This window comes from Schistocerca piceifrons, chromosome 5 (assembly GCF_021461385.2).
Source record: "Schistocerca piceifrons isolate TAMUIC-IGC-003096 chromosome 5, iqSchPice1.1, whole genome shotgun sequence".
In the NCBI taxonomy this organism is placed as follows: Eukaryota; Metazoa; Arthropoda; class Insecta; order Orthoptera; family Acrididae; genus Schistocerca; species Schistocerca piceifrons.
In genome coordinates this window covers 32,165,833-32,190,595 of record NC_060142.1, presented here as the reverse complement: position 1 = coordinate 32,190,595, position 24,763 = coordinate 32,165,833, and the positions used below count along the sequence as shown (strand labels likewise).

At 43.1% G+C, this 24,763-nt stretch overlaps 1 protein-coding gene across 1 annotated transcript in view; it reads right to left on the bottom strand.

The window, feature by feature from the left end:
• Positions 1–24,763, bottom strand: part of LOC124798538 (inactive dipeptidyl peptidase 10) — a 1,422,769-nt gene that overhangs the window by 353,256 nt on the left and 1,044,750 nt on the right. The window contains exon 5 of the mRNA XM_047261988.1: positions 17,844–18,155. Coding sequence (XP_047117944.1) covers positions 17,844–18,155 — 312 coding nt within the window. The remainder of the gene's footprint in view (positions 1–17,843; positions 18,156–24,763) is intronic.

Genomic DNA, 24,763 nt, shown 5'->3' with positions numbered 1-24,763 from the left:
AAACAAATAACGATTTTTGTCGAGGCCGATATACATAACCGTTCTTTTAGCACATACAAAATTTGCAATTTTATTTGATTTTTATGGAATTTGTGTACTGTGTGGCATGGTATGGTTATTCCTTTGAATCGTTGGACTTCGTCAGTATCTCTACTAAATATCGAGATAAGTGCAACTGGATCTATTACCAATCATGGCACTCCATTTGTATGTCAGCGCTTACGTTTTCATATTATAATAGCGAGCAAATTTTTTCATTTGCGTTTACTGAAATTCTGTATTTTTAAGGAACATGGTATAATTCCGTGTCGTAGTTACAAAATGATGTTCTATTACTCGGAAAGTATGAATAAAAACGTCTTCTGTCACAATTCGTCACTTTCTCAGCTGCAAAACATGGGTAAAATTAAACTTATATTCTGTTAGTTTTTGCTATAGACCGCAGCAGTTTCAAGAGCGATAATTATTTTTTTTTTACTATTTCAAGCAAATTACCCTTATTGATGCAAGTATTTCAAGGATACGTCATTGTGCTGTTATAAAGTTTGGTTTAGAAAACGTTAATTGAATCTATTCAGGTAATTTACAAATTCGCGGATTAATTTCAGTCGTATTTACGGCAGCTCATTTCTTTTATGTGTTGCGAAACATAAAAGAAAATAACGATCGTAACCAAAAACAAGTTATGCTTGTATTTGAACAAATTACTTTCTTCTCTGTTTGACAGGTAAGACCCTCGTGACATTATTTGTTTCCAGAGACAGAATGATTTGTTGTTCTACAGCATATCTTATCGTGGAGAAGTTTCTCTAAACAGCACAAGATTTTTTAGCAAGTAGCATGCTAATCTGTGACGCATTAATTTTTAACTGGCATGCTCTACACGTCTTTCTCGTGACAGAATACCCGTGCTTAAGGAATGAGTCTGGGGGTCTGACTTCTTAACGTGGTACCAGATCAGAAAGTCTGCACATAAATTTTATCACAACGGGCTTTACCGCATTTATGTACTCGCACGTAAGGCTTCTTTATTCGGTTGTTTACCGTTTTGAAAACTTGATTTACACTTACGTAAAGAACCGACTTACGGCTGTCACAAGAACGATATTTTTGACTGAAAGAAGGTATTAATTTCTATTTAAAATTTGTGATAGAAACTGAGTGTTAAAACGTAGTGGAACTTCATTCATTGAACCTGATTTAAAAACTTTTTGTTGAAAGTGACTTTTATTTCTGACGCGTGTCTAATAATATTTTAGTCTGTTTGACTATTATATAGAAGGCTGTTGTCACATTTTCATTGCAAAAATTCAATATATGTTTTGAAACTTTTCTTATTATTACTAAATATTTCACGTTCTTTCATATCCCTTACATTATGAAGAATCCAAAACGATAGATTCCTGACTCGGCGCATAGAACGAACAGTTCTTCTCGTACCAAGAGTGCTAACGAATTAAACTCGGGAGCAATCATTCATGCTCTTTACTTTACCGAGTGGTAATAATAATTAAAGTGCAGCTACTCCTGCAAGTCCAGTGTGAGCTGTATTTACCGTATGGCAGCGAAACTTCGTAGATACGCTAATGCGTTAATGCGGAACCGATTATGCTGGAAGAAAAATTAGTTGCAACTTTGGCCACCAGGTGCAAATGTGGCGCTGAACACTGTTTGTATGACGGTATGACATCCACACTGTCATCTGACAATCTGTGTGATGAGTGAAGGGTATGAGTGAAGAGTATGGCTGTCGAGAAGAGAGACCGTGCGCTGTTAGTGTGATTGTGTTGTGTGAACGGCAGCAATTACAGTGCTGAAATGAGAGAGTATCGCTGCCTGAAATGTTTGAGGAGAGGCCTGATGTCATTAAATAGTTTCAGGAAAATGATAATGGAGTTTGAAAACACAGGTGAGCTTGGCTTAGCACCTGGAAGATGAAGGCTTCCCCTGCTCGTGGAAGATACTGACGAGATTGCTGTTGCTGTAACTGACCATGCAGCAAATGGCCAGTGAAATGTTTAAAGAACTATCCATCCTGTGATCAAGAGTGCTGGAAGTTTTGCAGTATACTTTAATCTGATACCCGAACAAGATCCAGAAGGTGCAGCAACTGAAACATCATAGTCCGCCGTAACTTTCTGAATTTACTCATCGATATCTGGTGCGGATTGAAGTTGATGACATGTGGAGAGCAATATTCTATGGAGTGACGAGGCACGTTTCACACTACATGGTGCAGTGAATACACAACTTCGGGTACTGTTAAACCGCGTGTTTTACACGAAGAGCCACTGCACTTGCCGTATGAGACTGTGTGCTGTGGATCCACAAGCTTCTTTAACTCTCGATCCGTTCTTCTTTGAAGAGAATACATTCAGAGGGCTTGCCAGGTGTACCGTGACGTCCGCACGTTACCGAGACCTCCTTGTACAGCATATGATTCCTGCTATGAAAGAGTGAAACTGTGTGGAAACCAATGTTTTCATGCACGATGAGGCAACACCTCATGTTGCTCGGCCAGTGAAAAATCTGCTTAATGCAACCTTCCACGAACGTGTTATCTCCAGATGTTTTGCAGATGCATAGCGTGCAAGACCACCTGATCAGAATCCATGTGGATTTTGGCCCTGGGAATATCTAAAAGAACTCGTTTACCAGGTACATGTGCGGTCTCTACCTGATGTGTACTTCAGTATACAGGAACACGTTGCTCAGATTCCACCAAAATTGTTGCAAGCAACTCTTGATCACATAGTTCAACGGATGCAGCATCTCCTCGATGTCTCCGGTACTCTTACTGAACAAAGTGTGTAAGCAATGGTTAAGAATAAAATCAATATTATGCCTTCCTAATTTGTTTGACCTTATGTACCCACGTCCCGTTACTGATCCACTGTATATGGAAACATTTCTACAAATGTTTCTTGCATTCACAGTGCCAGAATTGCACCTGTTGGGCAAAATTGGAACCAGTTACTTTTCAGAATAAGTCGGTTCCATATTAACCCATTAGCATGTGTAACAAGTTTCGCTGCAGTACGATAATTACAGCTCTCACAGGACCTCTGTGAGTTGGTGGACTTTAATTGTAATTACCCAGTACAAATGGTTCAAATGGCTCTGAGTACAATGGGACTCAACATCTGAGGTCATGAGTCCCCTAGAACTTAGAACTACTTAAACCTAACCAACCTAAGAACATCACACACATCCATGCCCGAGGCAGGATTCGAACCTGCGGCCGTAGCAGTCGAGCGATTTGGGCTGAAGCGCCTGGAACCGCTTGGCCACCGCGGGCGGCTACCCAGTACATTTTCAATACAACAGTAAGTGATATCGTCTGCTGCACTTTAGTTTTCATTCTTTTCTTTGGTTTAAGAGATTTAATTCTCGCACGCGTGGTCGGACTTGTTTTGCTTTGATTGATCCTTCGTTTGCGAAACAATTTCTTTTTAGGTATCCTAGTGAGGAACTATTGACTTAGAATGTCTGTATATTTTGTCGAATAGCTGATCGTACGGAGCTTACGATCGCTTGCAGACTCGCAAGCTGTAACTTACAAGTCATGAGACTTACGCATATCTGCGTGGGTTGCAATAAGTTGAACTGCATCTCCCCTAATGCGTGATGCCAGTTCACAAGCGAACCACTTTTGTATCCGCCTGGTAGGCTTTTCCTCCGTACACCAGGCAGGCCATCCGGGCAGCCACCTACCAGGAGGACTTGCGTAAACGGAACTCATCAGAACAGAGATACGTGGACTGTTCGGAAAGTAAGGTCCGATCGATCGCTAAATGAAAACCACAGTGAAAATCAAAAATTTTTTATTCGAAACAGTTAGCCACACCTTCCAGCTACATCTCAAAATTGTCACCGCTGCGACTTAGACATTTGTCGTGGCGTTGTAGAAACTTTCCAGTACCCTCGTCACAGGAACAGCCGCCTGTGCTTTCCGCCAATTCTCTACGCTGGTCTGCCTTTCATTGTTTATGCCAAAATTTTGTGTTCTTAGCCAGCGGTTCACGTAAGCACAGATGAACAACGGAGGGAGCCAATTAATGGCTGTATTGTGGGTGATCAAACATTTCCCATCGAAAACACTGCAGGAGTGTCTTCACTGCCCCTGCAGAAAATTGTCTTGAAGAAAGAAATGCAAGAAATTTATGTTATGCGGGCTGCACAGTTTCAGGAGAAATCTTTCACCAGATCCACATACTTGGCTGGAGACACTGTTGTTTTAGGGATTTCTACATGATGGGCTGTCTACCATAGACTTCAGCGCCGCCTCCACAGCGCCTGGAGGCGCCAACCTTGGCGGCAGGAAGTGTGCCTGTAACATCAGAGAGCGTTATCGGCAAGGTAGTGTTTTGCTGCGCCAGGTCACTTACGTGCCGTCGCAGCGTCATGCCGATATCCATGCGCTCCACTGGAGCTCCGCTGGACTGTGCGAAGTTAGTTACGTTCTACGCCTCTAGTTGGCAGTTCCAGCAGTTTCGACTCATCACTCCAAGCCGGCAGACCCAGCCCAGTTCGTCCTGGTGTGTACCAGCAGCACGTCAACTGTCACATGCCGGCAGCACTTACCCAGTAACGCCCCAGGTCTTCACGCTGCCACATCACAGAACATGTCGTAGGAGAGGCACTTCTGTTGTATACCATTGTGTGAATACTCACCCAATAACATTGTAAGGTGGCAGAATAAATGAAGGTCAGATTCGCACCTTACATGAGAGCTTTATACATCGCAACGAGAAGGTCAATATTACAACTAACGTAATTCGATGGTTAGGAGCAAATTTGCCTATCAGTATGTAATGCAGAAAGGGATAACAGTCAATTGACAGTAATAAACACACCGTCCCTATATAATGCATGTCTTCGAGCGGAAGGTGGGACAAGCAGCACGAGTTGTTTGAGTTTCATAGCCAGAGGGACAAGGGCAGAAGCGGATGCGTGCCACAGGGGTTACCACAGAAACCACTTAAAGGGGTGGCAGGAGGAAAGTCAACGACCCCGACCAGGTGATTCAGGTGGGAGAAAATCATGTAGCGGCACATCTGTGGAGGGACAGAGAAAAAGCTTTAGAAAGCTGCGTTTTGGAATTCCAAAGGGATACGAACAAAACCAGTGACGAATTTTGATCACGTGTCCAGCGAGTGCAACACACGTGAAGATCAATGTACTTTAGACGTCTAGAACGGGCACAAAACGTCCGATTGGCGGAAACGCACAAGGAAGGAGAAAAATACTGAAGTTTCGTCGCAGTTTAACAGAAGGGACATTGCTATTGGTAGAGAGAGTTTGTACAAAATAAGAGGAACTCTCCTATTGGTCGAGAAAGGCCGTGATATGGAGAATGAATGAACTGAGGTGGGGGAGGGAGTTTGGCCATGAGTAAGACAAGAGAGAAATTTTCTGGTACTCTTCTCTGAACTGTTGTCAAGTGCAGAACAGAGCACTTAACGCTCTGTACGATGTAGAGAAGGAATTTGTGTGAACACTGCGTTCACAGCGGCTGAAATCCAGCTAGAAATTATCTGCAGCAACGTTTAGCTCCTACTGTGGAGAAACGAACCATCCAATTAGTTAATTAATCTACCGAGAACTGAGAGGGCACTATAATATGCACGCTCCTCCAACCATGCGCGGGTGTATATCGCCACCTACAGAGACTAGGGCTGAGTACATGTTTTCTCGCATAACGAGAAACATAGGGAAAGTGTCTGGTGGAAAGTTCAGCAAAGATCTGATTAGTTTTATAAGAGCTTCAGCGGAAGAGAGCGGCCTAGCAGACGGCAGATCGTCGCAGCTAAAGGTAAATACCACGTGTGAGGCGTAAACTTTGTTGGTTCACCAGCTTGTGTCCACTGTAAACTCGAGCGGCATTGGGGAATCTTTCGCTCTATTTGTCACATAACTAACCATCCACCGTAGACTTGATTGTCATCCTAAATAGTACCGAACTTCGAACCGGAATCGGTCGATTTTCATAGTACTGACCAACATCATAACGTATGTGTAGGAACAATTTTGTAAAGAAACTTCTAATTAATATTGTTGTGTTTAGGATTAATGTTGTTACTGAGAGTTAATATTTAATATTATTGTATATAGGATTATTTTACTTTTCGACGTTGGCGAGAGGCGTTGTCCCGACAACTGTTTTTATGTCGTCAAATTGAAAACTGTGTAGAAGCGTGTACTTTTGTGCTAAAATTGCGACATTAAACATGTCATTTCAACTTACACAGTTGTTCTCAGCCCTAGAATAAGTAAACACGTTACAACATTATAAATGAGTATTGGTTTTGTTAATAAACAGTTACTCTTTTAAAGTGTGTTCGACCAGTCCTCAATATGAGGATACGTTGCCACCTCCCCTACCAGACTGTTAGTGCAGGTAGTGGCTAACTCATTATATCCGTAGCTCTACTCGTAGGAAATTACGGTCGAGGTGTGGGGAAAGCCTGTGCGATGACGGCAGTTGTTTGGCTGCAACAACAGCCGCGGCGCCCAGGGCCTAGCGTCGGTCAAACGCCATCGCTCAGCCTCCCGCGCACAGAGCGGCATCTGCGTCTTGATAAATACGTCAGCGGCGTGATTTATCTGCCTGCGAGGATACCCACTCCTTCACCCTGTGTCTTCCGTCTCCATAACGTCTCACTGCCATACGCCTTCATTTCCCCTTAGAGGTAATTTATCCTCATCCATCGAAAGCCTTCTGCCTCCTCTTCCCACAGCCAAGTTCACTCGTGTTTTCCTCTCTGACGACGACGGTTCAATCCCGTCTCCAGCCATCCTGATTTAAGTTTTCCGTGATTTCCCTAAATCGTTTCAGGCAAATGCCGGGATGGTTCCTTCCAAAGGGCACGGCCGATTTCCTTCCCAATCGTTCCCTCACCCGAGCTTGCGCTCCGTCTCTAATGACCTCGTTGTCGACGGGACGTTAAACACTAACCACCACCACATTTTCCTCTCTGAACGGTCTCTCATCTATGCTAGCAAGGCGAATGCGCCCACTCGTCACCACCAAATTTATGGTATTTGCAGGGTTGACCACAAATGAAAGTGCCAAAAGTAGGAGCTCCAGATGGCCAATCGTTTACAAGAAATAACATTCCTGCCCGGGTCGGGTATGACGCGTTTTACATCAGCGTGGTTTCCAGGCAGCGCCTGGCGCAGCGGAAACAGAGCGGAACGGTAATCGGAGGATCGTGGGATCGAGTGCCTGTGTGAGAACTCTTTTTCTCTTTATTACAATTTTTACTTTACTTGTGCTGCAAATGAACTGAGATAATGCTCACGATGTTATATTTGATTTGAAGATACTGTATGGCTAAGAGAACAAATTTCTTTGGTTAATTGACTGGTCGGGAGAACGAAAACATTCGCAAGTTGCACTACGAGAGTTTTAAAGATCAAGAAGAATTGCCATCGAGCAGTATTAAAGCAATTTCCTCCGCCCCCTCCCGCCGCCGTTGCCAAATGAATACCGCTAGAGCCACCCTGCAACGTCCGTCTTTATCGTAATCTAAAGAATTTGATCGAAAAGCTTCAAAACTGCTCTTGTCTCGTTGAGAAAGAAAAAGAAATCACGTCCCGAAAAGACTGCATCAGAATACATTCCACTTCACTTCACTAGCTGTCCTCGCCATTATTTGGCGAAAAGAGCCATTACCCGTGGTTTACTGCCTATCTATGCGATGGGAGAGAGCCTTTTATGAATCTAAGCGAAATCTGTTTTTGTATAGAAATTTTAAAATAATCACGTGATAGTAAAAATGCGCCATTCATAACGTGTGCAAGACGCAAAGAGAATTACTGTTTCCCCTGATTTTAAAAGTCTCGTGTACTCTTTAAATCCCTTCCTAGAAATTTATGAAGAACCCCAAATTTTCCTTTGCCTTCCTTTTTCATGATTTTTATGAAAATATAATAAATACAATATACTAAAAACTATTTCGGGTGTTTGCAGCGTAAGTAACGTAAAAATTTAAAAAAAAGTTTCAACATAGGGACCTGATCCCGTAACCTTCGGATTACAGTTCTGGACTCTTTCCGATCTGCTGCTTGGAAACCATTCTAAAGTAAATGGATCATACCTCACCCGACCCGCGGCAAAAATGTTATTTTCTTCTGAACACTTGACCATCTGTAGCTCCCACATCAGTCGTTTTAATATCGGACGATGCTCTGTATATACCATAAATTTGAACGAGTCATCAGTAGACGTGGTTCCTTTGTAAAATTTCGTCACCATACTTACAAAAGAAACGCTAGAAGTTAACGGTTCTGCTCACAATGGCGTAATCTAATACTGGGCTGAATAATTTTGACTCTGCGTAGAGTGAGTGCTGTTTTGAAACATTCTAACAGACCAATATCGTGTAACAGATAACGCACGCGGATAACCGAGCGTTTTAATCCGCCGCTTCCGAGATTCAGGAATACGAGCCTGTTCCTGACCAAATCCGCCTCGTGGATTAACGACAAAGGCTCATAAGCCGGCCAGCCCGGTTGTGTTTTTAGGTGGTTTCCCACATCCAGGTAGACAAATACCGAACCTGCACCCACGCCCCGCTTTAGATACATACTTGTGCATGTTTACCCTAGATACATTCATATGGATTGCACAGGTTACTTCCTGGGGGGAGCAGTGATCGTGTCGCGAAAGGCACCGGGCCACTTGATGTCACTAATGTTGCCGCTACCTACATAACAATTCCATCCCTGCAGTTCTGCAGATAAACGGGAAAGGAGAAGGAAGAGGAAGAATACGACGTACCAGACGAGGAATCAACCCAGAGTGTTGCCTTTCGCAGGCAATCCTCCTACCGACCAACGAATCCATGCAAGACTCACGACCCGATCTCACATCTGCAACACTCCTAGTGCCTCTCGACGAGTTTAAAAGCACTACAGAAGTCCTCCTGCATATCCTCTGCGTCTGGAACACAGTTTTAATCTCCGAGTAGGTTTTTAAAAACAGTTTACAGACTCAGGTGGAAAGTCAAATATCCTCCTAATCTTTCTCTAAGGCATTTTTCCAATTTAACTGCCTGAAAAAAGAAATGAAACACCCAGGAGACACGGTCGGCTGTCAGTGTAACTACAAAAACCAACACACCATCGGCAGGTATGTAGATCATTAGACTTGCGATTTTGTCTGCCAGGTACTACAGCCACCAGACTGCATTAGTGCGTTTATCAGGCCTGGTACGGTATACACGGTCCAGTCACGTTAATGTGACCACCGCCTATGCTCGACGTCGCGCAGTAACCACTCACAACAGCTTGTGGTAACACTAGTGGTGAAGGGTATATTAAATGTGTTCACGGGACGCGGAAAACAGTGAAGTCGGTATTGTAATGTGAAAATTGAGCGATTTATGTGCCGTCCAAAAGGGCATGATCATTGGCCTTTGGGTCAGGGTGGAACCATTTTCCGAAAGGCCAAGTGTGCAAACTTTGGCGTTCCGCCATGGTTAAGGTATACCGTGTATGACAAAATGGCGCTATCCAAAACTAGCGACAAGGCAACTGTTGTGAACCACACGCCATAGATGACAGCAGTGAACGACAGCTGCGAAGATGTGTACGGGCGAATAGATGTGCAATTGTTGAACAACTGACCGTCTAGATGAGCCAAGGGTCTACCAATAGTGCCATTCAGAGAACGGTGCTCCTTATGGGCCTCTGCAGCAGGTGCCTGGCTCATGCACCCATGCTGGCTTTCGTTCATTAGCGACGGAGGCTGGAATTTGCATGGCGGTGTCAAAACCGGACATCCACTAAGTGGCGACAGGTGACCTTCTCAGATGAAAAGCCTTTAATGCTCCACTGGACTGATGCCCGTAGGTATGTACGGCATGAAACGTCTGAAGGAAAACAAGGAGGCAGCGTTATGGTCTGGGGAAGGTCTTCATGGCATTCCCTAGGTAATCACGTCATTCAGGAATGCATAATAGATCAATACAAGAATGAATACATCTTGGGGAACAAGTTCACTCCTACATGGACTTTGCTTTTCCTCGGTTCAGTGTCGTCTACCAGCAGGACAATGCAACATGTCACACATCTCCCAGTAGTACGTGCGTGGCTCGAAGAGCACCAGGATGAGTTTATCGAACTTCCCTGACCACCAACCCCCACCCCACCCCGCTCCTGTTTACACCTGGTCGAGGATCTGTGGGACCATATCGATCGATCGGTCGGATTGTTCGCGCTATGGATCCTCAACCGAGAGACTAACAAAGCTGGCCACGCACTGGGGTGGACAAGGCCCCACATCTCTTTCGGTACTGTCAGAATCTCATTGACTCTCTTCCTGCTCGTCTTGGAGTGGTCTGCACTGCAGAATGTGGTTATAGAAGGTTACGACACGTGGCCACATTAATGTGGCTGGACAGTGTATCAGGGGAAAGAAAAGTGTCAGATGCCAAGTGACCACTTTTAAGGACACGGAGATGCTGCGCACTGGTCTGAGACAGCGTTATCAGCACTTGACACAGTTTGAAAGGTATTTCAGTATGGGTCTCTATTTCGTCTACTGGTCCGTATCCAGATCCGTGGGGTATTCGGATGTGACAATGACCCAATGTTGGACTGCATGGATACATGAATGTCCCAGTCGACGACGTCTAACCACCACAAGTAAAAAAAATGGCTCTGAGCACTATGGGACTCAACTGCTGTGGTCATAAGTCCCCTAGAACTTAGAACTACTTAAACCTAACTAACCTAAGGACATCACACACATCCATGCCTGAGGCAGGATTCGAACCTGCGACCGTAGCGGTCGTGCGATTCCAGACAGTAGCGCCTAGAACCGCTCGGCCACTCCGGCCGGCACCACAAGTAAGGCTCACCGTATTCTGCACCAAGCACTTCGAAGTCCGCGCAGAACTGCACTTGCTATCCAACAACAAATAACAGATTCCCTACAACAGTCTGTGTCATGTCGCACCATTGGTCAGAGACTAGCAGCACCAGGATTATGGAACTACCGTCTTTGCGTAGCCTACCGTTAACGCCTCAACACAAACCTTTGCTTCTGGAATGGTGCCACGGCTGGGAAGCGTGAACTGCTGATGAATGGGATCAGATTGCGTTCAGGGATGAATCACGGTTCTGCAGTATCGCGAATGACCATCGTCGGCGAGTTTGACAGCAACCTGGGAAAAGGCCCATGTTTCCAATGTTTTGGAGAAGCACAGCAGTGTTAGGAATACTCCTGGCGTCATGGTGAGGAGACTATCGGGTATGACTTCAGATAAGGCTGGTAGTGGTTTAGAGATCTTTGACGGCACAACGATATGGTGACGCTCATCCTGCGTTCCGGTGTGTTATCTCTCATGTGGCAGCATTGTAGTGCCACTTTCCAACTGGACAACACTCGTCCACACATGACATGGGTCTCTGTGAAGTGTCTCCATGATGCTGATGTACTCCCCTGACCATCAAGATTCTCATATATGACCCCAATAGAACACGTGTGGCATCAGCTTGGATCTTAGCTTTGCCCCAGTACACATTATCCTGGCTATCAAGGACTACTTACAACATAACACCCTTCCCCATAGAATCAGTGGATCCATCAAGGCCAGAGGGGTACAACCTCTTATTGATAAGTGGGCTCATACTGGCAGGTTCTTTGCAAATCTGACTCGATTTTTTGATCACTATGATGAGATCACACACCCTTCAAACCATTAACGTTTCGTTTCCTTCCTCCTCTCCATCTGGGTACTCCACTTTTTTGTGAAGTAGTGTATCTTTCTTCCAGGAGTATTCGTCTCGTGAGGCGTGCAGGATGACTGTGGAATTTGGGAAGAAGAAGAGAGAAACTAGTGGAACTATAGCTGTGAGGACGGCATACTTCAGTCTGTAAGAGTGTTGTCCCACATTAGCAACGTTCTGGACTGTACACTTGGTCCACCACAAAGCAATCAGCAAGACTAGTCTGAAGTCTTTGACGGGCACTCCAATACCGACATCTAAAGAAAACGCGGAAGTCATGAGAGCCACGAGATATGGGACAAATCATTTAATATGCACAAAACACCTAAGGAAAACTAGACAGCCACAAGGGAGAAAGACTTGGAGGTAACAGACTGCTCAACAAGATATCTCTTAAATAGAAAAAGGGCATAAGAGCTCACTATTTACATTAATAAAAAAAATTTGCAAAGCATCTCAACAGGTGTTCATTAAAGTGCTGTCTCACAGTTTCTCCTCACCTTCGTTTGCTACATCTTTTCAATCACACTACATCTTCCCTCAACTAATTTTCTGAACAAATCTGCCCAACCAACCATTGTCCTTTTCCAGCTCCCTGTACTCCCTTTACGTATGTTAAATTTCCCTCAAGCGAACAGTGTTACCGTCGCCGTCTGTACGCTTGCTTGTTCAATGGGCTCTGTATGTACCATATGGATTATCTATGGTACATATTTAACCCATGTATGGTCGAAACCGGCAATACATGTAACAGGACGGTGACTATTCCTCCTGTAGTTTTATATTACCCGATGGAATACAACAGTCAATTTGTGTTGTAATACACGTATGTTTTGAGAGGAAATACCAATTTTACTCGTGCCACAGCATATTATGGAGTTCCAGGGCTGCACGGGATACTACACAAGCCATGAAGCCTATGTATAGCAGCAGCTATATGTTTCATGTTCAATATCTTTAGTATCTACGATACATGTATGGTAGAACGTTATGTACACGGAATTCTTTCATTTAGAACTTACTCGCTCTGTAACAAACAAAGGGCTGCCGACTATCACCAGTAAATGCCAAATGCTAAACGGCACATTTCGAGGTGACATTTCAACGATATGCCAGACAGTATTTTCTCATTATGAGAGTATTCAAGGGCGATCTGTTTTGATTGTTAAAAACCATTAAAAAGCCAAGATCGCTCAGAACATTTTTTTTATTCAAGACAAACGGTTTAGCCAGTCTTAGCTGCCCTCTTCAGGTCTTAAACATTCTTTGTAATAAAAGATATTCATTTTACGTTGAACCTCATGCATAAGGTGTCCAGTGGATAAAACTGGGCACATTGTTTCTCATCACTAAAATAATTAAAAACACACAGCACCATGTCCAAGAGGTCATGTCACAGATCTATGTTACATGATACAAATACGGTACACTATAGTTCATCTGTGCACATATGCTGGCTCTTTATTATGTGTCCAGCTAATACAATGATAGCTGCAAAATATAACTATCATACCTACGAATATAATATGTATCAATTAAACACAGTGAAGTAGCTTTTATAAAATTACATTAATTCATACACATGTGTGTGTGTGTGTGTGTGTGTGTGTGTGTGTGAGTGTGTAACTGTGTGTGCGCGAGCGAGTGTGTGTACGTTCCACACCTCCTCCTAGATTACTTGACCAATTCAAACCATATACCTTACTCCTACGCAAAAATCGCCTCAGGGTAAGACCCATGTACCTATCAAACGGATAGAGGTGAGGGTGAAAAAGAAGCGAAGACCCTGACAGCGACGCGTGAATTCCCAGAATGTTTTCGCCAGGTATTTGAGAATGAGAGCACTTGGAGGCTTCCAACAACGTTTCCACATAATTTCAAACCTTTACGAAATTTTTCTCGCTGACAACGGCTACGAAATGACGAAAAGAAATATTTTTCCTGTTCAATACTTTTCCACAATACTTTATTTTCAGTAAAAGCACCGCATGAGACGTGACATAACGTATTACTTGTTCACTAATAAATGTATTCGCAACATATTCTACAGGCAGTATGCCCATATACCACAGAATGTGTACAAAAATCTATTATTGTGAGACAAAGTTTAAGAGATATGACGTCATAAACAGTGCGATGCGTGAAAAACTGCCGCATCGTTGATGATTTATTACTTCGTTGGTACTAACTCTATTCGTAATTGATTTGGCAGACACTGTCCGCATATGCCGCTGAATGTGCCTACAATATTATATCATTGGACGACATACAGTTGAGGGGATTTGACGTCCTAAACGGTGAGATATGTGTACCTACAAAACTGTATATCTTTATACTAACCAAGAAGTGAAATATCAATTTTTATAAACTTAGCTTTCAGTTTTTTTAATGTAACGAAATATTTTCTTTAAAATGTTCATCCTCTATTGCACTCCCTTAGGGGTCAAATTTCCAGAAACACTAAAACTCGTATTTTTTTTTTATTTCTAACCGAGTCTTGACAATTCTTTAGTAGTTCTTTAGTATTTATTTATTTTAAAAAATATGTTCACTAACTATTTTATCCCCTTAGTGGTTGAATTTTCAAAATCACTAAAACACGTACTTTTTTTTTTACTTTCTGACTGAGGAACAAACTACCACTTTTCGTCATTCTAGCTTCAAAATTCCCTTAATCGCCACATATTTTCAAAAAGCCTTTCATCCTCCATATCACCCTCTTAGGGATGAATTTCGGACAATGCTTTCTTAAACGATGCCTACACAATAAGGTTCACACTCTCTCTTAGCTTCAAGATTCAAGCAGTTTGGGATGGGTGATGACGAGTCAGTGAATCAGTCTGACACTATTTCATTGCCTTAGGCCCTGAATTTCCAAAAACAGTGAAACACGTTTTTTCATCTATAACAGAGAAGCCAAACACCAATTTTCATAGATTTAGCTTTAAAAATATGTTCGTGAAACGTTTCAATCCTATTTTATCCCTTTAGGGGTTGAATTTCCCAAAACAGTGACATGAGTATGTTATATTTCTAACAGAGAAGCCAAATACAAATTTTCATAGATTTATCTTCAGAAATGCTTGCACAATGAAACACTGTTCATAAAAAAATTTTATTCCCCGTTTCACCCACATACGGGTTGAATTTCAAAAAGTAATGAAATACGTATTTTTTATTTATAAATGAGAATCCAAATTTAAATTTTCCTAGATTTAGTTTTAAAAGGGCTTCCACAATAAAATATTTACATGAAAAACTTCATTCCCTCCTGCACCCCGTTAGCGGTTCAGTTTCCAAAAACAATGAAACAGGCATTTTTTGTTTGTAACTGAGTATTCAAATACCAATGTTCATAGATGTACTTTTAAAAATACTGTAGAAGTTATTTAATAATGATATAATTTCCAAAAAAAGCTTTTACTTGCTATTTCACCCTATAGGGTTAAATTTAAAAGTATTTATTTCCGGCCAAGAAAGCGAAAATCAATTTTCGTACATCTAGCTTCAAAATTGCTTTAATAGCGACATTTTTTTTAAAAAAAATATTGATCCACTCTTTCATCCCCTTAGGGTTGGAATTTCGAAAAATCCTTTCTGAAACGACGCCTGAAATTTAAGATCCACACCTCCAAATTTCAAGTTTCTGTCGTTAGCAGTTTGGTCTGGGCGATGCTGAGTCACTCAGTCAGGACACTGGATTTTTATATATAGAGATAATTCTTCGAAGATGGGCTGTGTAGAGTAGTCAGGTTGCGAGTTACGTTTATACAGGGAAACAAAAGTCTGGCAAGATACTGTATACCTATTTATGCTAGAATTTATTGTTTATTTTTATAGTATGTTTTTATCTCTCTCTCTTTGTTATGTTCAACGGGTGAGGACAATCAATGTGTAGCTCAGATGACAAGTATCTGCTCCTGATTTACTGTTCAGTTTGTTTTATCAAAGGTCAGACGGTGGGGCTGTCGAAACGAGTCATTTGGAGATCTGAATTAAATTAAACTGTGCTATTAAGACTGAAGATTATTAGTTACGTTAGTGTAACGTTCCGTATTGATATCATTATTATTATTCACTTTGTCTCAACACGTTCATGTGTACGAGTACAGTGCTATTGTACACGTGAATGTGAATAGATACGATGTATCGACAAGGAGTCCAATTCACATATACAGTCACACTGTACTTGTGTGTGTGAATATGTAGGACAGTCCTAAGTGGCTGTAATGATGGCTTATCATGAAACGCTTTCTCATTTATAGACAGGAACATCCCTTTTGCATTATATACTTATAGGCAAATCTCCTCATTACTGCCGAATTAAGTTAGGTGTCATATTCATCCTCCCGTTATGATGTATAAAACTCTTATGTAAGTCGTGGGATACCTCCTAATATCATTTCGGACCTCCTTTTGCCCGGCGAAGTGCAGCAGCCCGACTCATCATGGATTTGACAAGTCGTTGGAAGTCCCTGACAGAAATATTGAGGTACTGAGCCATGCTGTCTCTACAGCCGTCCATAATCGAGAAAGTATTGGCGGTGCAGATTTTGTGCACGAACCGAACTCTCGATTACGTCTCATTAATGTTAGATGGGATTCGTGTCGGGCGGTCTGGGTGGCCAAATCATTCGCTCGAACTGTCCAGAATGTACTTCAAACCAATCGCGAACAATTGTGGTCCTGTAACATGGTGCATTGTCATTCATAAAAATTCCATCGTTGTCTGGGGACTCAGTTCATTCCATGTAGCCGCGCGGGATTAGCCGAGCGGTCTGTGTCGCTGCAGTCATGGACTGTGCGGCTGGTCCCATCGGAGGTTTGAGTCCTCCCTCGAGCATGGGTGTGTGTGTTCGTCCTTAGGATAATTTCGGTTAAGTAGTGTGTAAGCTTAGGGACTGATGACCTTAGCAGGTAAGTCCCATAAGATTTCACACACATTTGAACATTTTTGAACATTCCATGTAAACAGAGCTTACACCATTGTGGAGCCATCACCAGGTTGCACAGTGCCTTGTTGACGACATGAGTCCATGGCTTCGTGGGATCTGAGCCACACTGGAACCTTACTAACAGTTTTTATAAATTGAAACCGGGAGTTATATCTGACCAGACCACGGTTTCCCAGTTATCTAGGGTACAACCGATATGGTTACAAACCCAGGAGAGGCACTGAAGGCGACATCTTGCTGTTAGCAAAGGCACTCGCGTCGGTCGTCTGCAGCCAACAGCCCATTAACTGCAAATTCCCTATCGTGTGCTAATGGATTCGTGTGTCGTACGTCCCTTATTGGCTTCTGCTGTTATTTCACGTAGTGCTGCTTGTTTCTTAGCACTGGCAACTCTACGCAAACGCCGCTGCTTTCGTCCGTTGGGTGAAGGTCGTCGAGCACTGCGGCGTCCGTGGTGAGGGGTAATGCCTAAAATTCGGTGTTCTCGGCTCACTAATAACACAATGGATCTCGGAATACTGAATTCCCGCCGCGAGGAGTGGCAGCGCTGTTAGAGGCTCAATGTCACTGATTGCGCGGCCCCTCCCGCCGGAGGTTCGAGTCCTCTCTCGGGCATATGTGTGTGTGTGTGTGTGTGTGTTGTTCTTAGCATAAATTAGTTTAAGTAGTGTGTAAGACTAGTGACAGGTGACCTCAGCAGTCTGGTCCCTTAAGAATCCACACACATTTGAACTGAATTCCGCAAAGACTTCTGAAATGGAATGTCCCACGCGTCTAGCTCCAACTATCATTTCGCGCCCGGCCGTAATCACGTGGAAAATCTTTTCACATCAGAATCTTTACCACAAGTGAGAACTCCGCCAATGCACTGCCCTCTTACACCTAGTGTACCCGATTCTACCACCATCTGTATGTGTGCGTATCGCCATCCCACGACTATTGTCAGCTCAGTGTAATTGTCAATGTACGGCTTCAAATGCTTCGTTTTGTAGTGCTGTGTTACAAATGACCTTGTAACTCGCGTTTAGTACGCTGTTATATGCCATGTGACATGTGATTAGGATTTACTTAGTACTGAAACCCTTTGGTCACTAGTGTACTCGGGCTAGAGCAAGAGAGGGAGGCGGTGCGGCGCGGCGCGGCGCTCACCAGCGTGTGGTTGGTGACGAGCAGCGAGATGGAGTCGTTGGAGGTGTCGAGCACGGCGAGGCTGCCGTCGTCGGCCTGGTAGACGAACTGCGTGCGCGTCACCCAGGCGGGCGGCAGCCGCTCTGGACAGAGGTCGCCCTCCAGGAACTCCTCCAGCTTCATGCGCTGGCCGCTCCAGTAGAGCAGCTCGTCCACGTAGCCCAGCAGGTAGATGGCCGTCACGATGCCCGCGATCACGAGCCCGATCACGACCAGCGACAGCACGATGCTGCGCCAGTTGTGGCCGTCGCCCACCGCCGGGTACACCAGGTCCTGCAACACGGCCGCGTCAGCAGCGCTCGTGGGGCACGGCAAGCGGCTGCCAGCCGCGGAAACAGCCGTAGCAGCGTGTCGGAATGACAGAGTTAGTTTTCACGACAACGGACTCAGCAGAAGTGGCTGACATGTGTGATGGGGCAGTGGTGCACTTCCTTACAGTTCTGACCTTTGTGTTGTTCACCTGCAGATTGCTACAATACTCACCTTGAAGTGTGGAAAGTATGTAATACGTATTTTAAATAAAAAAATACAAAATGCTACGAATGTACAATCCCACCCCATATTTCAGTTAAAACTCAAACTGTCTCCTCCATCAGAATCTGACTAAGTAGTAATACTGTTTTCCTTTATTATTATTTCAATTCTCCACAACGGGAATATTCAGAGTGCTTTGAGGATGGTGTAATTCCCGTTTAATGCCGTTAACGGTGCCAGGTATCAAAGCGCGGTTTTTCAGCAAATATTAGTACGCGGAGTGGCACGACATTTTGTTTCGTGGTTGATACTCTCAGCTCTTGGATAAGCTGAGATACTGAACGAAGAACAGGAGTATCTGATCAAAAGTATCCTTATACCCCTGTGCAACGAGGAGCTGACCACTAGACGTCACGGGAGCCGGGTTCGTCAGTAAAAAACAGGCAAGGAGTATTGTATTGTCAATAGGGAAGAAGTAACACCAGAATGGAGCGGTCAGGACAGCTCTGCAACTTCGAACTTGGACTGGTCGTTGGATGTGACTGAGTACCAGGTCCATGAGGGGCATTGGAACGTTTCTAAAGCTGTCCAAGTCGACTGTTGGTGATGTGATTGTCAGGTGGAAACGAGAAGGCAAAATTACAGCTAAACCGAGACGAAGCAGACAGTGCCCGAAAAGCATTGTGGATAGTGGTTGCGAAAAATCATTTGAAGTCGTTGGAAGGATCACTCGAGGCTTGCAAAGTGATACCAGCACTCCAGCTAGCACAATGATTGCGCATAAGTCATTAAAAAGAGTAGCATACAAGGATTGAGAATTTCTTCAACCAAAGCCAAGTGATGCCCGAGGAGCTGTAGAGAGCGATGTCACTGGACCGCGGGTGACAGGAGCCAAGTGATTTGCAATGACGAATCACGCTACATCCGGGGGCAATCGGATGGCAAGGCTTGGGTTTGGTGAATGCCTAGGAAACGTCAGCTGCCATCATTTGCACTGACGACGGTGAAGTACAGGGAGGTGGTTTTTCGGAATCGTGAGTTTTTCGTGTTTTTTGTGTGGCCCCATTATTGCTCTTGAGACAACGCTAAATGGGGAAGTATATCGACACATTCTACAACGCAGTGTACTGCGTACAATAGAGGAAGTGTTCGAACACGACGATTCTTGATATTAGATTGACAGCGCACCCTGTCCTAACGCAGCATGTCAGGCAATGGTTTGTGGACAGTAAGACACCTGAAATGGACCGGTCTGCCCAGAGTCACGACCTGAACCCAGCAGTGGACTCTGGGATGATTCAGACCGTCGACTTGTCTCCAGCTCCAAGCGTCGAAAATTACTTTCTTTTGAGGAAGGATGGGCAACTATTGCAGAAGAGTTCACGCTCTCGTAAATGTTTCCACAAATAGGTGTGAGGGTACTTCTGATCAGATAATGCATGTCTTTGTTTTAATAGAACGATTTATTTGTTTACGGTATGCAGAAGATTTTTAAACGAGGAGTACAGTGGTATAACGCATATAAAAGTTGGCGACGAAATTTTTCAAAAATATTAAAAAAGAAATGGTGGTTAAGTTAAGAAATCGAGGCGGCCAAAATCAGTCATTACGTTCTAAATTGCGGTAAATGGGGTTTCCGTTCCAGACTCCGATTTTACATGTAACAAAAAGACACGCCAATGGTAGTAACGTAAAACGTTTTTTTCTCTTGATCCTATTTTATACGATTATTATAAAATGCAACTGTACCTTAAAAAACTATTTCAGATTTATTTAGATACTCATGTTTTAAGTGTATACCTTTTAAGGAAGCAAGTAAACAGTGGAAAGGCTCGATGCACCTGCGACGCCTGTCGTGACAGCCACACTTGCGGGTGCTTACGCGCCAACAACCGATTCTGTTCGCCTTGCCTTGCAGTTAGATAACGGTCCTCGAATACTTTAGTAAATACTCCAATGGCAATATTAGCAAGCGTTATATGACTAGCCTCGTGTTTTCAGTACCTTTAGAAAGCCATTAAAGAAGTACATAGTTCCATCAAAAATACTTGCTTAAATATCTCGGTTGTTACAAGAGTTGAGAATATTAAACATGGTAGAAAACTACGTCTCTCTGTGCGTCATGTCATTTCTCGGAGATCTCGTTTCGACGTCCTCGATCGTTCACAAAATACAACAGATATTACTTCCTCCATCCTTCCATAATCCGCGCTTGTGCTCCGTCTCTAATGACCTCGTTGTTGACGGGACGTTAAACACTGATCTCCTCCCGCTAGCAATAACTGTTACCGACGAAACTGAACCTCACGCGACCGTTAACTCATTGGGTCAGTTATAGGTTTTTTAGTCTTTGTGTGTGACCGAAACACGTTGATTATGTGAAAACAACATTTGCAAAGGGAAACTGCAATACATTCGGCTGTTGACTAGAATGAGATAAATTTTCTGGACCTGAAATTGATTGAAACGTATTGTAATTACATTTCTGCAAGTGGACTACCTATGATTTTTATTTTTTATTCACAGCAGATGATGTACCTGAGAGAAAATTTTCGTAATTAATATTTTGTTTAGCATAAATTAGCTACTGCAGTATTGTCATGGTTGTGGTCGGATTTTATACTTATAATACTTTATCTCCTCCAGTTCTGTCTAACACTACATAACAAATGCGACGGTAAAGAATGTTTATTTAAGTTGTATGTTCTTTACTGAGTACCAAAATTCTTTATTGTCTAATAATATTAATTTCAGCTTTAGGTTTGCAGGTTCGGTTCTCTACAGCGTGAGAAGGAAAAGATAACAGCCTACGTAGAACAGGGATGATGCCTGTGATAAACGTCGAGCCTATGCGACGTGTATAGTAATCATTAAATCGTCGCTGACTGGCGCAGAACTGCTATTTACGGTTCAAAAGTAATAAACCAAACTTTTCTCTTAAAACTGTCTTGCCTAAAATAATTCACCAACCTTTCGTCGTCCGTCCCATAAATTAATCTCCGAGCTCCAGCATGTGCTAAAAGTTATAGTTTGTTCTTTTGATAAAATTAATTTCAGTCACCCCACAAGATCCAATGTAGGCAAATCCAAAGCAGCTTTTCACTAGCTTTGCAGTTTAAATAAATACTTGTTGGTGTTATAAGCTCTCTATATTACAATACAAAAGCCAAAGTGGTAAAACAAACTGAGAACCATTTGACTCGTGTATGGTAGCAAAAATTACGATAAATATCTCACAGAAAAAACAGAGACAAAATGTGATCGTCGCACTGAGGGACCGTGGACTTCGGCGTGTGACGGCATTTGACCACAAAGTTGAGAGCGCGGTCCGTCTGCAAAGGTGTCACGCGTACTCCCCGTGACCAGCTATTGCATTGTAGTTTCTGTAGTCATACAACAAAGATGTATTTTGTTGTATTCTCCAACAGTTTATTGAACGTAACTTCTTCTACAATACAATAGCTGGCTGTACAATAGATGTAGACGTCCGTAGATCTAGCCGGAGATGTGGTTCCTCTCGGTCGGCTGGTACTTCGATCGGCGGTGCAGTACAGCGGCTTCGGTGATATCTTCTCGGAGACTCTGCTATAGCGGTTGCCATTAGCAGCGGACGAAGACTGGTCGGCCTTCGACCGGCCGGGCCTATATAGTGAGCTGGAGCCAATAGAAACCCGGCGTAGGAATCCGTGGCCGGATATGTCGCGGCGACCTCTGCAAGGAAAGGTTCCTATTAATCGACTGGAATCTTCGGCGTGTTTACCTGATGTCTTCGCCTGTTTGGCTGTTGGTTTGTTTCCCTCATAGCGTGGCTGTTTTGCGGTGCTGCCTGCCATTTAAGGGAACCCCATGGCAGACAGTACATATTTTAAGACATAAAACAAACTGCACAACTGCTTGTATGGACGCAAGTCGACGACTACAGTTAGCGAGTTTCGCCGACATTTTCTTGGTACTACACTACACAATGTGGAACTAAGTAAATTTAAAGAGGCCCCATGTTATACTGAACGTGATATTTGAAGCTATTTGAGTCTCGTCATTTCTTAACGCTAGGGTAACGCTCGAGCAGGATCACGTGATGTCACTTGATGTCGAGTGACGATTTAGTGACCAGTGCTGCGTTGTAAGTAATTATTTTGAAGCTTGTTGAGAATACAGTTCTGTAGAAAGCCTTTTTATATCGAACAAAATGTTTATTGTTTAAAATTATCTCACGTAAATCATTTAAAACGTTAAATGAAAGATCCAACATAAAATATTCGGAGACAACAATCCTGCGAACAGTGTTGCACAGAAAAAGGTCACTAAATTTAGAGCAACCGATTCAGTCGCTAACGGCATACGCGACCGTGTAGAGATAGTTTGTTCGGCGGACAATACCGAATCTGTTCACGAGACTATGGCAAGAAGTCCACGGAAATCAATCCAGATGTTTGTTTTCAACTCATTTCAGTTTAACATCAAACAAACGTCGTGTCACAATATGTTGAAGCCGTTATATATGCGAGCATACAAAGTATTAAAGCACTGAAAGCGACGGATTACGCAGAACGAAAACACTGGACCCAAATCTTTACTTCAACCCAGACGAAGCGTGGTTTCACCTTAGCTGGTATGTCAGCTCTCGGAGCACACGTCATTCTTCAGCAGATAATCCCAGGGAACGCTCTGAGGTGCCTCTGCATGATTTGAGAGCAGGCGTTTGGTGTGCAGTTTCAGGCAAACGGGATGTAGGCCCCATTTTCTTGAACAACACCGTGAACTCTCAAGTATACGTAATGGAATTATTGCAATCATTCATAGCGCAGCTAACGGACGAAGAACGAGTGTAGGTGTCTTTCCAGTAAGATGGCGCTACGGCGCGTACTTCACGGTTTTCGACGTCACACGGCCATGAAGCTTTCGCTGAACATACAGTTTCCGCCTCCCAGATCGCCCGATCTGTCTACCTTTGATTTGTATTTGTGGCGTAATTTAAAGGATAAGCCTATCGTAACAACCCAAATACAGATGAAGAGTTGAAAACAAATATTCGCAATGCGACTGCGGAAATCACAACAGATGGAATGGTAAAAGTTTCCAGAAACATGTAGAGACGTGAGGGTGAGTTGTGTACTGAAGTTTATGGTGTACATTTTCAGTACTTCCTGTGGACTGCTGACCTATTGAATATTCAGTACGTTGTTTTTCATACTAATAATTTAGTACTCTGTAAAAAACACAAGAGATGTTGAATTTAATTGATGAAAGGAGAAAACATAAAAATGTAGTAGATTAAGCAGGCGAAAAGGAACACAAACGCCTCAAAAATGAGATTGACTGGAAGTCCTAATTGACTAAGCGGGGATGGCTAAAGGACAAATGTAAGGATGTTGAGGCATATATCACTAGGGGTACAGCCTACAGGCAAAATAGAGAGACCTTACGAGAAAAGAGAACCACCTGTATGAATATCTAGATCTGAGATGAAAAACCAGTTCTGAACAAAGAAGGGAAAGCGGAATGGTGGTTGGAGTATATGGAGGGTCTGTACAAGGACGATGTATTTGAAGGCAATATTAAGGAAATGGAAGGGGACGTAGATGAAAATGAAATAGGAGATATATTATTGTGCAAAGAGTTTAACAGAGCGCTGAAAGACCTAAGTCGAAACAAGGCCGCGGGAGTAGACAACATTCCATTAGAACTACCGATAGGCTTGGGAGAGCCAGCCATGGCAAAACTCTACCATCTGGTGAGCAAGATATATGACACAGGTAAAATACCCTCAGATTTCAAGAAGAATATAATAATTACAATCCCGATGAAGGCAAGTGCCGGCACATATGAAAATTACCGAACTATCAGTTTAATAAGTCACGGCTGCAAAGTACTAAATTTGGATTTTGTAGAAACGTTGGAACACGAGAGGCAATACTGACACTACGAGTTATCTTAGAAGACAGATTAAGGAAAGGCAAACATGCTTGTCTAGCATTTGTAGACTTAACGAAAACTTTTGACTATATTGACTGGAATACTCTCTTTCAAATTCTGAAGGTGACAGGGTCAAATACAGGAATCGAAAGGCTATTTACAATTTGTACAGAAACCAGGCGGCAGTTATAAGAGTCGAGGGGCATGAAAGTAAGCAGTGGTTGGGAAGGGAGTGAGTCAGGATTTTAGCCTATCCTCGATGTTATTCAATCTTTATATTGAGCAAGCAGTAAAGGAAACAAAAAAAATATGGAGTAGGAATTAAAAACCATGGAGAAGAAATAGAAACTTCGACGTTTGCCGATGACATTGTAATTCTGTCAGTGTATTGAAAGGGGAATATAAATGAACATCAAGAAAGCAAAGGGAGGATAATGGAATGTAGTCGAATTAAATCGGGTGATGCTGAGGGTATTAGATTAGGAAATGAG